Below are 13152 nucleotides of genomic sequence, written 5' to 3'. Positions count from 1 at the left end.
GTCAACGGTAGGGACGCGCGAACCGCGATCGTACGACGTGCCGTGTCGGGGACCTCTCCTCGGGAAGTGGCGGGCCCCGCGTCAAGGAATGACGTGGCACGGGATTTGCGGGGTTATGCACGGTGTTTGCTGTTACAAGTCTTTCATCCATCATCGCCCGATCCGAGTTACGTTCAGATGCTCGAGATTCATGCTATCGTGAGTGCCTCTGAACAATGTGCACACCTAAGCACGTGGATTGCGTGATTAGTGTGTGTGTGTCTATATATAAATATAATTATATATATAGAGAGAGAGAGAGAGAAAGAGAGGAATAAGATAATCTACATCCCAAGACTATTGGATAGAGTAACTGTTTTGAACAGTTAATTAATATCATTTTTGTGACTTAAGAGATTCGAGTTCTAAATTTGAACCTTACTTTATGCAGAAATAAATAAACTTTATAGAAAGATGATTGCATAGCGGTTTAAATTTCGTAGAATATTTTTGATGCACGTGAAGTGTTTTTCTAAAAAGAGGAAGGGATTTAAAGATTTTGTTCGTGTTGCGCGTGGTTACTTTAGATATTTATTCGAGAGGAAGGGATTCTAAATTTCTTTCTAGGCCCTTAGATCTGAATTTATAGTTTAGATATCCTGTTTAAAATCTAATTCATCAATTGTACAGTTGAGAAATATTATCAAATACCAAACCATGCCTGCCCTAGATATACCTCTTTCTTTGATAGAGAATTTAGTTAAATTAGATTTGATATTCCCTAAGCAGTCAAACTGTGGGAATCTCCAATGGTGACAAATACGAAGACAAATGATGAGCTTACATGTACAAGTGTGTCTGCTAGATTTGGACTCTATGGATTAACAAGTGAGTAAATTTACCTTTTCTATCCAAATGATTCAAAAGGTGTAGATTCTAACAAGTGTCCGTGCTATATATGGGATTTTATGGGTATTGCGGGAAAAAATCAAAGAAAAAGAATGTGGAGTTCCAATTAAAATTAAAATAAATGAATAAGCGAAAAAAAAAAATGGAAAAAGAAATGTAGAAAAGTGCTTCGACTAGGTTGTTTTGAATTGTAGATGGTCCGAGTCAAATTTTAAGTCCACGAGGAAACTCTTTATGTTACTCCACCGGTTTATTTCCCAGTAGACCACCAATCAAAATTTAAGGGACGGAATTGTAAATTTATACTCATTTCGAATCTTTCACCATCAAATTGAAAATCCACACAATTAATATCTAATTAATAAACTTAATCCCACAAAACCCACTTTAGTATAGCTTCAAACCATTTTCACCGAGTCAAATCAAAATATTTCGGCCTAGTCTAAGTCCATTCTAATAGTTTCTAAATCATAAAAGTTGTTTCATTCACAATGGCTAAAAATTTTCGAAGTTGGAGTTACTGCACCAGCATTTCGAGCTATTTACATTCTCCACAGCTAGCTCATTTCCAGAATTAAGCAGGGAGATACCACCACATCAATACAGGTCCAATCCCAGTTCCTTCAAATTGCACCATTATTAGTATGCTAATTTCGAGCTAATTCTCTCATCTTTTCTACCAATACGAGTTATTATTATTGCTACTTCTTTGTGTATTACTGTTTGTTATTACTGTTTTATTACCGCGGGTTTTTTGAAGCTATTTTTTGTTTTTTTTCATGGTTGGGGGTTGGGGAGGGCGTGACGGAAGTGGCAGCGGTGACCGTAGGGGCACTCACCGCCGTTGCCGAGCATGCGGCAAAGCTGGGTCTTGTAGCGCGGGTGGCGGAGCACGGGGCGCAGCTCCTCCATCCCGTGCGCGAAGCGGCACCGTGCTGCGTACGGGCAACCCCCGGGCTCCCCCCATTTGTTGCACAGCTCTGTCTTCTCCATGCCTTGGCTGTACACCTCCACCTCCACCTCCTCCTCTTCCCCCTCTGCTTCTTCACCCCCTTCCTGCGCCATAACTAGTCAATTAACTAATCAATTTTAATTAATTACCCAAATCTGAATTCACTCCCCTAAATATGCAAATCGCACATACTGCGGTAAAAATTCTATCCGAGTACTGGTCTTTGTAGGAAGCACACTTCGTGATCCTTTAAGATTTCAAATATATATATATATATAGAGAGAAAATATGCCTTTGAAAAGGACCATTGAGAGGTTTTTTTTTTTTCTTTTCTTTTCTTGTTTCTTTTTGGAGTATTGTTTCTTTTTGGAGTATTTGCACGTGCACGTTTCAAACTGTTGCTTATTTTCATACATGCCCTTTCAAGGTATATTCGCAAAATAGCTTTTGCGTGCATATCCTTGATTTTCTCCACAGATATCCGTAGAAGAGCACATGCGAAATAAGCGAAAGCAAGCACGTGCAAATATCGAGTTTGTAAGGAGTTTTGCACGAGTTAATTAGTATGTTTGAAGGGGTAAATATGCAAAATAACATTCGAATAGGATGGGTGATTAGAAATGACACGTGGCTGAGATCAGGGGCTTTCTCACATCTCGAGGCAGAACCGCCGGGACGCGGAGGCGCTGCGGCCGCCACGACGCCTCCCCGCCGCCGCCTCTCCCCCCGACCGCCGCCGCCGCCGCCGCCGCCGTGGCCAGGAACCCTCTGGAGCGGATCGAGATGCTCTTCGGGATCCCGCCACGTGTGGCCCCGTTGCGCTCCCCGCCGTCCGATGCCCCCGGATCCGGGTCGTCTCCTCCGATCGCGCTCTTCTTGGTCTCCTTCCTCTTCGCCCCCGCCGCCGCGGCGGCGGCGGCGGCGGAGGCTTCGCGATCGTCGACGAGGAAGGTGAGGTGGAGTTTCTCGGCGACGAGGTCGAGGTTCTCGCGGCGGAGGGCGTCGACGTCGGCGGAGGCCCGGCGGAGGCGGTGGAAGCATTCGTTGTAGCGGTTGATCATCTGCTGCAGATCGCGGAGGATCCGATCCTTCTCCTCCTCGAATCGGTCGCGCGCAGCCGCCGCCTTCGAGGAAGAGGATCCCGCGGTTGCGCCGCCGCCCTCGAATAAGCAGCACGAGATGGGGGATTCGTCGTCGATCGCGGCGCGGAGCAGCACAGGAGTGATCTCCCCCTCCATCGCCTCCGAATCGGGTACGCCTCCTCGATCTGATCTAGAATTACTTCGAAATTAGAAGAAATTTTTGGAGATTTCCGATGAATTCAAAGAAAATTGAGATCGATCGAGTTTTCCCTAGCAACGAGATTACGATTTGGGTGTGCGAACTCCATGGAGAGAGAGAGAGAGAGAGAGAGAGAGAGAGAGGAGGTCACCTTGTTCGGAGGGGGAGGCGAAGGCGAGGCCTCTGGTTCGGAGGTCGCCGAGAGTGAGAAGTGGGGGTGAGACACGGTTCTATAAATAGGTTCGGGGAAATGGAGGGAAAAAGTTGAGATAATGAAAAGACATATTTGCCCTTTAGGTAGTTTTTTCATGATAACGCTTTAAATTAAAATCTAATCTATCTAAATTGAGTTATTAGAAAATAAGGTCAATTATTTATTTATTAATTTAAAAAACAATAATTTGTTCTAATATTATAGAACATACTGAATAAATTAGATTTTCATTTTACAATCCCTGTAACGCAATTTTGAAATTCTCCTATCTCTCTTCAGCCGCCTACTCAAGTTTCCCCCAATTCTCTCGTAATTTTGTTTAATTTTCTTCTCTCCATTCTTTTCCAGCTAAACAAAGCGTAAGTGCAAGAAGAGTAAAATCAATTTATTAGCGATTGCGATCGCTAACAATATTCTCGATTACAAAAGAAAGCTACAATTAGTTACTAAACTTTGCAGGATTAGCAAATAATGCTACTGAAACGAAGTGTACATATCATTTAAGATACAATGAAACTAGAAGAGTCATGATTATTCTCTGATGTGGCGGTAGGAGGTGACAAGAACAAGCTTAGAAAAGAATGGGCACTGCAATTCAACACTGCCAAATAATACTAAGGAAATTGAAGGAAAGGCACATTCTACACTTGATCTTTTAAGTTAGATAATAATGCAGCTTGTTTGTCGAGGAGGGAACCCTAGTTTAAATCAGAAGCCCGGAAAGCTTTATCGATGAGCTCCGGAACAGTGAGTTTCAGATCGAAAGTGATTCTCTGGAGTACATAGCACAAAGTCGTCACGTCCTGCATCGCTCTGTGCGCAGGCCCCACTAAAGGGATCTCGTAGTGTTCTCTCAGCGCCTTTAGTGAAGAAGAGCTGAGCTTCGATCCTGCATGAAAGAGAAAAGGCAAAGTCGGTTCAGTAGTTAATCTATCGCAAAGGATCCACCATGGTCCCTTTTTATACTTGAATTCAGGTTTTTCAGGAAATATATACGTTTCCCTTCAGCTTCTATCGATGTCGACTGCCTTGCAGGATGACAGAACTAATCAAAATTTCTGTGTCCTTTTGGTATAGTCCGATTTCGATACAGTAAATCATAAGGTTCAAACTGTAACACTTGTACCGTGAAGATTGCTGCTATCGTGGCCGCTAAACCGACCATGTGATAACCACATGGCTCATTAAACCACTGTATATAATAAAAAATAATAGGTTCAAGCTATCGACTCAACTGCAAATTTACAATGCCCTAATCTTTGCGTCAGACTACAGAAACAACAATAGTTTCAGATCATCAATACTGCGAAGGAAACAATATAAGTTCCATACCATCAATGAGACAGAGAAAGATGATATCCGAAGAACTATAGACGAACATTACTCATGTCCTGCAAGGGATGCACGTAATAAAGGAGGAACAGAACAACAAGGTTTCACATCCACATCCACAGCCAAAGTTACATGAAACTGACTTTCCATAACTTCATATCACTAAGATAGAGAAAGAATCTAGGTCATAAGCTGTTTATTTTCAGTTTAGCAGACTCGCAAAAATTGCATCTGATAACTTTTGAAAGCACATCTGACACCAATGTTATCCCTCTAATTAAAGAAATTGGTCACGTAAGGAGAGCTTCAGAATTATTACATGGTGTAAAACATATTAATAGAGCAGATGAAATTACAGGCAAATTGTAGGACCTTTTGTACCTTTGAAGAACCTAAATATCCATTTATTATCATTTTCATGGTGCTTCTGACACAAGGTAATAACATCAGAAAGTGACCTATATTTGATAAGTGCACCCTTTTGTTTAACAGTGGCATGTGACAAAAATATAACACGATTTGGGAGAATAAAACAGCATAAGGAGCAGATTATATCAGAGCTCCTAATTGAAGAGAACAAGAGAGGGAGTATGACCTACCATCTGGATTCACTAACTGTCGAGCCAGAGGAAGTGTATCCACAAATAACCAGTCTGAAGGAATCTCTTCTGAACACCGCTGGAATTCCTTAATAAAGAAAGGTACATCAAAACGGCGCCCATTGTGAGCCACCCACAGAACTGGTTTGCCAGCCATTTGCCGGCTTCGGACATAATGAAGTAGTATCGGAACCAGTTCCTTAAACCTATCACAACCAAATTGAAATAATGTATGGAAACTGTCAAGAAATGAAAGAAACTTGCAGGCTTACCAAGTAAAGACATAGAAATATGTGATATCCACATCTGTACATACTGCGTGATCAGAGGAGAAAAAAATTATAATGTTTCTTACTTTCTTATTATTGTCCAGTACTTACCTAACAATAAAATGAAATGGACCAATATTACGTGGTGAATATGCCACACAACGGCTAAAGTTCAAAAGAACAAGCTAAGATGATTATGATGGAACAAAATCGTACCTTGGGACATCAGGCCTGTTGACCATGTAAGTGCTAATACCATGAACAAATGCATTAGGCACATCTTTTTCCGGATTTACGAGTGTTTGGAATGTGCTGTTCTTTCCTCCCATAAGATCGCGAAGGGCGAACTCGATAATTCTTTCGTTCTGCCGACTGAATCCAGTAGTCTCAATATCAAAAACAAGAATAGTCGCAGGCCGGTCGATTTTCTTGTCAACAATCTTTTCCTGTAGATTGTAGCATTGAATTGATTTGAACTCATGGAGCTCCGATTGATTTAAATTCCTATCTGGCGATGACCCAACTGTTCCGCTACGTAAGCTCAGATTAATGATGCTTGGTTTGCTATCTTCTGATCTTTGGCTCCTCGCTTCTACTCTTGTGCTTAAAGGTCTCAGAGTGCATCTTCTAGTTTCAAGAAGCACTTTTCCAGGAACCAATCCACTATGAAATTTGAGCAAATTTATGTTAGAACAGTTTCCTAGGGAGTTTCGCAATTGATTGAAGTTTCCTGAGCAAATTGCAGCTAAGGACATTCTGCGGACAATTGTATACCATAGATTCTATGCACGTTCCGTTGGCTTTGATCCTGAAAAGTTCAATTATAGAAAGATTTAGTTATTTTAAACCTAAATGTCTTCATGATATTAGAAATTGAAAACTGTCAGAGGAACTATATCTTGTGGTCGATCCAAAGAAGTAGTAAAGTCATATTTCTTCTTTAGATGCATGTTTCTACTATTTCTCCGACTTGATTTTGTATCCTCGCTATGGCTTATCGCCTAATACATACTCGACAAATAACTACACAAAAGCACATGTTACAAAGCCATGAAAGCTATTTGTCGATCGATTTTGTGATACTAGCATCTTCCAAAATGATGCTTGCTGTGAAATTACGTATGTTAAGAGAAATAATTCACGAAAGTTCTAAACTAATCTAACACAACACAGAAACATAATAACTTCATCGACAGAAGAATGGAGAAGTTGATTAGGTGATGCAACGAAAAATAAAATTATACAAGTTAATAAGTGAAAGAAAGATGGTGTTGGGAATCTGGCACTTGCTTTGATACCAGATATTGAGAATCCGCAACTCGTTCTGATACCAATTGTTATAAATCCAGTACTTGTTTCGGTATCAGTTATTGGAATTACACAATAAAGTGTCAAATTGAATTATTTACTATAAAAATGTCTCATTAGCAAAAGCTGATACAATCACAAAAGAGAGAAAACCAAATAGAAAACACCGGTGAAATAATATTCACTAATCAAGAGAAGAATTACTCTCACTCTTCTCTCTTCTTCTATAAATCAAAAGAAGACTTCTCTCTTCGTGCACCGCGCATTAGGTGCACCAATTTTCTCTCTCTCACATACGACTCACAAGGCATTATCGTACTCTCTTGAGACTTCACAAAGCGTACCCAATTCTAGTTCAATTAGATTTATATTCTAATTAATATTTAAATCCTAATAAATTTGTCTTTAATAGATTTAAATATTTATTCTAATCCAACCAAGATTCAACTACAAATCTAACTAAATCCTAACAGATGGTCATTCTTACACCATAAATTCACAAATAGCTCTATCAAAATCATGCTTATAATGCGCAAAGAACTATTTTGAGCACTAAATATGGACTGCCAAAATGCATGTCATTCCCCAATTTAGACCGAACCTAAACTACCATCTTGCGAACATCATTAAAGAAAAATTTGCACACTTCATATATATATATACACTATCAAATAAACAATAGTTCCTAACATAGGCACATCACATTCACACTTTACCAAACAAGTATCCCACGGATCTCATTGAACGAACACAAACGATCGCACAAAAGAGAAAGATCAAAACTTTTGTTTCTCCACATTACCTACTCGATGAAATTCCTCACCGAGATTACAACGCTACCGCGCTCGCCAAGCTCGAGCAACGCCACAAGCAACAAAACCAGGAGAAATCCTCAAACGGGCATCAGCAAAAACCTCCCAATCACGCCAAAACCGCGACGGCCACAAACGTGTTCGACGAAATTCCTCAACGAGAAACGTGAAAGGAGCGACATTTATAAGCGGTAGCAGGGGGGAAAATCGAGTACCTGAGCTATGATTCGCGTCTACGGAAGCGGAGGGAGAGATCGAAACGGAAGGGCGAGGGGGATGAGGTGAGAAGCATGGAGAAGAAAGGTATAAACTTGGAAAAAGGAGGCGACTTTGGAATTGGGATTAAGGAGTGTGGAGAGGGCAAAGGAGAGAGGGAGAAACTGGGGGCCGCGTTTATCGGATCGTGCGTAGTGGGGTTTGCTCTCCCAAGTATGTCGGAGCTTCTTCTTCGTTCTACTACTGCTTGTATTCGGAATATGCCATGGTTGCGGTGGTCGCAAAAATTTCCTCTCCTCTTCGGATCGCGTATATAATAAATAAAAAATAAATAAATAAATAAAACTTAGACTCGGATTTGGTTCGCAGAATTTTTAATTGTTTTGGATTTGGGTTCCAATTCGGATTCAGCATTCATGTGTGGGTCCGAGAGTAATGTTTCTTGATAATTTTATAGTACAAACGAATATAATTTATCTAAACTATAGGCTATTTTGAATTGACTATTAACTCTTTAAAATTTTAATTTTACTGTCTAATTTTTTAATTTATTTGATTTGAATCAGTCAAACTGTACTTTAACTCTAAAACTTAAAAGCTAATTACTTGATTTAATAAATTTATAGTTGCAAAAATTAGATAAAGTATACTAACTAAATTTATAAAGATAAATGATGTTAAATTTTAAAATCAAAGTATCGTAAATTGATTCAAATTGAACAAATTAAATGATTAGATAGTAAAATCAAAATTTAAAAAAATTGAATAGCCAACTCAAAATAGCTCATAGTTTAGATAAATTTTCTATAATTTTATCTAACTTAAAATATATATATTTTTTATATTCATAACAAATTTATTGAATTCAGTTCAATAAATAATTGAGCTAAGGAACATATCTGAATTTTGGTACTGAGAGAGAAGTATTATATGTGATGTGTATGTAGCTTTCTAAATGTTAGTGGATGTTTATTTCTGATGATGTTGTTACCAAATCTAATTTAGTGTTGATAGATATCATTAAATAATTTATATTTTGTTACTACTCACTGTTTTAAATTTGGTGTGTATATAGCTTTCTCAACGTTAATAGATGTTTTTTTTCTCAACTTTAGTAACAAATCTGATTAATAGATAAATTTATTAAGTTTGGTCACTAATCGTTGTTCCAAATTTGATGCGTGTATATAGTTTTCTCAATTTTAATGGATGTTTATCTTTTTTTTTTCTCAACGTTAATGGATGTTTTCTGATGATGCTAGTAAAAAAAAAAAAAAAATTTAATTTGATATTGATAGATAAATTTTTTATGTTTGGTCACTACTTGCCGATGCAAATTGTAAATTAGAATCTAAGAAAATTATTGGGTTTATTTTTTTTTTTGGACTTGAGCCTATTTTTAGCGAATTTGATATATGTGTGTTTGTGGGTTCTATTTGTGCTAAAATTATTATTGGTTAATAACATATTTTATTTTATTTTAGTATTAGAGTATAAATTGATTATAGGCCAATTTGCATAAAAAATCTATAAATTTTAAGCTTTTGCAGAACTGGGGTCATCTTTATTCATTAACTGAATTATACCTATTTGGTTTGGGGACAATGAATGTTAGGATAATTTTTTATTCTTAAAATAGCACACTATTTTAGAATAGTCAAGAAAAAAGTAAAATTATATCTGATTTGTATTGTTAATTATTCTTAGGAATATTTAAAATTGTGTGTATTTAATTTTATAAAATAGCAGAGGATGGTGGAAAAAGGTGATGGTTAAATTTAATATAAAATATAATTTAATAAAATAATTTATTATAAAACTAATTTATTATAATATTTTAAAAATTATTATGAAATATAATTTAATAAAAATATTGCATTATTTATTATTTATTATAATATATTATGTCTACATAATTATTTTAATTTAATTTATAATATTAATAAATATTAGAATTAAATCTTAAAATAATACTATTCTACCTCCCAATCTATTAGTAATAGCAAAGTTTGACCACATAAAATATTCCGACATAAAATATTCCGACCAAAAATGTCACGCCCCGGGACCCAGCGGAAGCCCGCCCGGCGCGTGTCCAGACCCGCCATATGTCTACAACATATAAGGCGTCTAAAAACAACAATAATAAAAGCAGTAATAAGAGACATCTAGGAGTATCAGAGCATAATAAATGTCTAAATGCTACAACAAGGAATAAGGATAAAACTGTAAATCCACTAAATAAGACATAAAGTAAGTACAATAGGGATCCCAAATACAAGTGCTATAAGTGGGTACACAGGCGGTCTCTATACATGGATACAAAAGCCTCACACTCTCTCAAAATATAAAATGGAGAAGAAGCAACCACCTAGCGCAAAAGAAACTCTCCCGGGCTAACTACGCGACACCCTTGCCGCGATCCCGTGCCTCCGCCGGTGCCGAAGGCTCTGAAAAGAAAATAGAAAACAGGGGCATAGAACTATTAAGAATAGTTCCCAGTGGGCAATTATTGACTTGCCAGAGTGAAATGCACCAAAGCCCAAAGCACAATAGATGTCCAGTGAATATAACAGTAGATGAAAGGCAAGTAAAAAAAATGTAACTTTACTACAACATGATATTTCCACTTAGCATAAATAGATAGAGTGTGAAACAACTAATGCATGAAGTAAAAAGTCTCCAAATACATAATGTGTCATATATCCGAAATAGTAAGATTCGTTGTTACTATTCTATCAATGCCAAACAATACTCTAAGTCATCATCTGTCCACATTATCATATGAATCCGCAAGTCAAATCTGAATGAGACCACCCGAAGGCTGTCTATGGCCCTGAGACCCACCCGTAGGGCTGTCTGGCCGTGCGAGCCTTAAATGGCCCCGGTGTAGTCACACACCCCACCCTAAGGAGTGAGCCTGGCCCACGGCAATTCCACTATGCGCCCAATGCCCGCACGAGCCAGATTATGTAATCGCGATGGCCATCCTCCGAGTGCCGCTTGTAAGGAGCACCCTCACAAGCATGTGCGAATGAGCACAATGTCGAGTAATCAAACGATCTTCAGTCGCAAGTACCAATTCTTCATCATTCAGTAACATGGTATATGCAAATGTCCTCTGTGGCCAAGTCAGCATATTCATTATATCTCAAATAGGAATATAGCTTCGATATCAATCTGGGCTATTATTCAAGTCCTGCTAATGTTGCAGTTTAATAATTCTCTAGTCAAGCTGCCCTCTTTATGAACATGGCTCATTTTGTGCCCAACATTGGATTAATAAGTTCGAAGAACTTATAATTTCTAGTCAAAATCAGAGAAATGAAACTTTATTTCCTATCATCTCATAGAGTATTTGTCGCATGCTTCATGATTAACAAAGGCTCATCTTGTCTCTCTCTAATATAGAGTCAACTTTCTTGAGCATAATATATGAGTTCTAAGCATTCAAACACTCCCATAATGCTATAAACATGAATATAGCATGAAATTCGAAAGAGAAGTAAATATTTGACCACTTTAGGAGGAATTTCCTCCGATTTCAAGGAAGCCAAACACCGATGACAACGAAGACTCCCTCGTGCCTCCAACACGAGGGTGTCCTCTAGTCTCCTAATATTCTTAGAGGTACAAAACATAGTGTCATCTAGCTCGAAACAAAGAACGCCTAGGCCTCAATCATTAAGCATATAGGGCTAGGTGACGAGAAACTCAACCGATTGCGAAGGAGGCTCCAACAATTCTTCCAAAATTGGAGCTTAGGAGTCCTTCCCAATTAACCTAACAAAGTTCTAAACCATCATTTGATACAAAAGCCCCTCAAAACGACAATCCCCAAATCTTAACCCTAAAATCCCAAATCTAGGGTTGATCTAAATAAAGGACCAACAAAAACTAAATCTAGAGGAAAGGACTTGTCCTCTTACCTCTTAGAAGCCTTAAACCAAGCCTCAAAGTTCCTCTAGGGTTGAAGGTTGATCTTCCAAAGAACTCCAACCAAGATCTCCAGCTCTCTCCAATGGTGGTAAAACCACAACAAAGCAAGAAAGAGGGAGGTAGAAAAGAGATCAAACCTCACAAGAAAAACCATCAAAATGGAGAAGAATCCAAAGGGGAGGAAGTTCTCACCTGTTTTCACTGATCTTAGGGCTCAAAAGAGCCTCACAAGGCGGGCTGGGTGTCCATAATATAGGTTTTGCAATAATTGCCCAAAAACACCCCCACCGAAAGTAGCCAGTTTCCCTGCATTTGTGTACCGTAAACGGAAAGTGTACCGATACACCTTCTGCGTACACATGCCCAACCCGATCGGTGCAGAAAAACCTAATGTGTACCGGTACAAACCATCAAGACGTCACCGGTACAAATTCTTACCGTACAAACCATCAAGGCTGTACGTAACAACTCACCATGGCTGAGCGGCGGGTGAATCCGAGAGGCCTAACCAAAAATCCAACTTTTTGGATTTGGCTAGCACCCTTCAAACACACAACTTCTCGGGACTCGCAACCATGGTCGAACACTGTCTACGATCCCTTCAGAAAGTCTGAGATGCTCGTCAACAGATCAAACACTCAACCCTCCAGCAATTTCGAGTCCAGTGCCGTCACATCACCCCTCCTAAAAAGGAAGTTTCGTCGCAACCCCCGAAACTCGAAAGCAACGTCATACCTCAGAACTCCATCTGAAAAAGATGGGGATAGCGCTCCTGCAAGGCGCTCTCCAGCTCCCACGTGGCCTCCCGCTCCCCGTGGTTGCTCCAAAGGACCTTCACATACGGAATATCCCGATTCCGCAGCTTCTTCACCTCGCGAGCCAAAATCTTCACAGGTTGCTCCTCGAAGCTCAAATCCTCGCGCAGTTCCGCTGGTACAGCTTCCAAAACATGAGCTGGATTATGAATGTACCTCCGAAGGACCGATACATGAAAGACGTTGTGCACGCCAGATAGGTTCGGTGGTAGAGCAAGTCGATACGCTACCGGTCTTACACGCTCCAAAACCTCATAAGGTCCAATGTATCGGGGGCTCAACTTACCCCGGATTCCAAATCTTTTAATCCCTCGGGTTGGCGAGACTTTCAAGAAGACGTGATCTCCAATCCGAAACTCCAAGTCTCGTCGTCGCCTGTCAGCATAACTCCTCTGCCTACTCTGCGCCGTCAAAAGTCGCTCCCGAGCAATTCGAACCTTGTCCTCAGCTTCCTGGAGCACATCAGGGCCTAAAGCCAATCTCTCGCCGACTTCACTCCAATGAAGTGGCGATCTACACTTCCGTCC

General features: G+C 39.4%; 3 protein-coding genes across 8 annotated transcripts in view; 1 reads left to right on the top strand and 2 right to left on the bottom strand.

Moving 5' to 3' along the window:
- Positions 17 to 3481, bottom strand: LOC109723738 (zinc finger CCCH domain-containing protein 15-like). 4 transcript variants are annotated; one of them, XM_020252213.1, is made up of 4 exons: positions 3273 to 3481; positions 2494 to 3107; positions 1728 to 1955; positions 17 to 225 (listed from the first exon to the last, which is right to left on the bottom strand). In XM_020252213.1, exons 2-4 carry the CDS (start codon positions 3076 to 3078, stop codon positions 151 to 153), a joined length of 888 nt encoding a protein of 295 aa, XP_020107802.1. In that variant the 5' UTR covers positions 3079 to 3107; positions 3273 to 3481; the 3' UTR covers positions 17 to 150. The 4 variants fall into 4 exon arrangements, with proteins under 4 accessions (XP_020107802.1, XP_020107801.1, XP_020107800.1 ...); XM_020252212.1 differs by lacking the exon at positions 17 to 225 and having other exon boundaries at positions 1346 to 1955; positions 2494 to 3112; XM_020252211.1 differs by lacking the exon at positions 17 to 225 and having other exon boundaries at positions 1346 to 1955.
- Positions 2624 to 13152, top strand: part of LOC109723796 (putative uncharacterized protein DDB_G0282129) — a 28850-nt gene continuing 18321 nt past the window's right edge. The window contains exons 1-2 of the mRNA XM_020252279.1: positions 2624 to 2823; positions 2911 to 3092. Coding sequence (XP_020107868.1) covers positions 2624 to 2823; positions 2911 to 3092 — 382 coding nt within the window. The remainder of the gene's footprint in view (positions 2824 to 2910; positions 3093 to 13152) is intronic.
- LOC109723736 (exonuclease DPD1, chloroplastic/mitochondrial) lies at positions 3779 to 8185 on the bottom strand. 3 transcript variants are annotated; one of them, XM_020252208.1, is made up of 4 exons: positions 7646 to 8185; positions 5752 to 6343; positions 5267 to 5472; positions 3779 to 4224 (listed from the first exon to the last, which is right to left on the bottom strand). In XM_020252208.1, exons 2-4 carry the CDS (start codon positions 6288 to 6290, stop codon positions 4034 to 4036), a joined length of 936 nt encoding a protein of 311 aa, XP_020107797.1. In that variant the 5' UTR covers positions 6291 to 6343; positions 7646 to 8185; the 3' UTR covers positions 3779 to 4033. The 3 variants fall into 3 exon arrangements, with proteins under 3 accessions (XP_020107797.1, XP_020107799.1, XP_020107798.1); XM_020252210.1 differs by having other exon boundaries at positions 7667 to 8185; XM_020252209.1 differs by having other exon boundaries at positions 7871 to 8185.

The sequence above is a fragment of the Ananas comosus genome, linkage group 18 (genome assembly GCF_001540865.1).
Source record: "Ananas comosus cultivar F153 linkage group 18, ASM154086v1, whole genome shotgun sequence".
Taxonomy (NCBI): Eukaryota; Viridiplantae; Streptophyta; class Magnoliopsida; order Poales; family Bromeliaceae; genus Ananas; species Ananas comosus.
The sequence above is the reverse complement of the archived record's forward strand: the minus strand, read 5'-3'. Positions and strand labels throughout refer to the sequence as shown.

Coding starts and splice junctions, on each gene's coding strand:
- LOC109723738 (XM_020252212.1), bottom strand. CDS start 3,078: ATGGAGGGGGAGATCACTCCTGTGCTGCTCCGCGCCGCGATCGACGAC. Junction 1,956..2,493: donor CGGCGGTTCTGCCTCGAGAT/GTGAGAAAGCCC, acceptor TTAATTGACTAG/TTATGGCGCAGGAAGGGGGT.
- LOC109723736 (XM_020252208.1), bottom strand. CDS start 6,290: ATGTCCTTAGCTGCAATTTGCTCAGGAAACTTCAATCAATTGCGAAAC. Junction 5,473..5,751: donor AACAGGCCTGATGTCCCAAG/GTACGATTTTGT, acceptor TGGTTGTGATAG/GTTTAAGGAACTGGTTCCGA. Junction 4,225..5,266: donor ACAGTTAGTGAATCCAGATG/GTAGGTCATACT, acceptor TCTTTCATGCAG/GATCGAAGCTCAGCTCTTCT.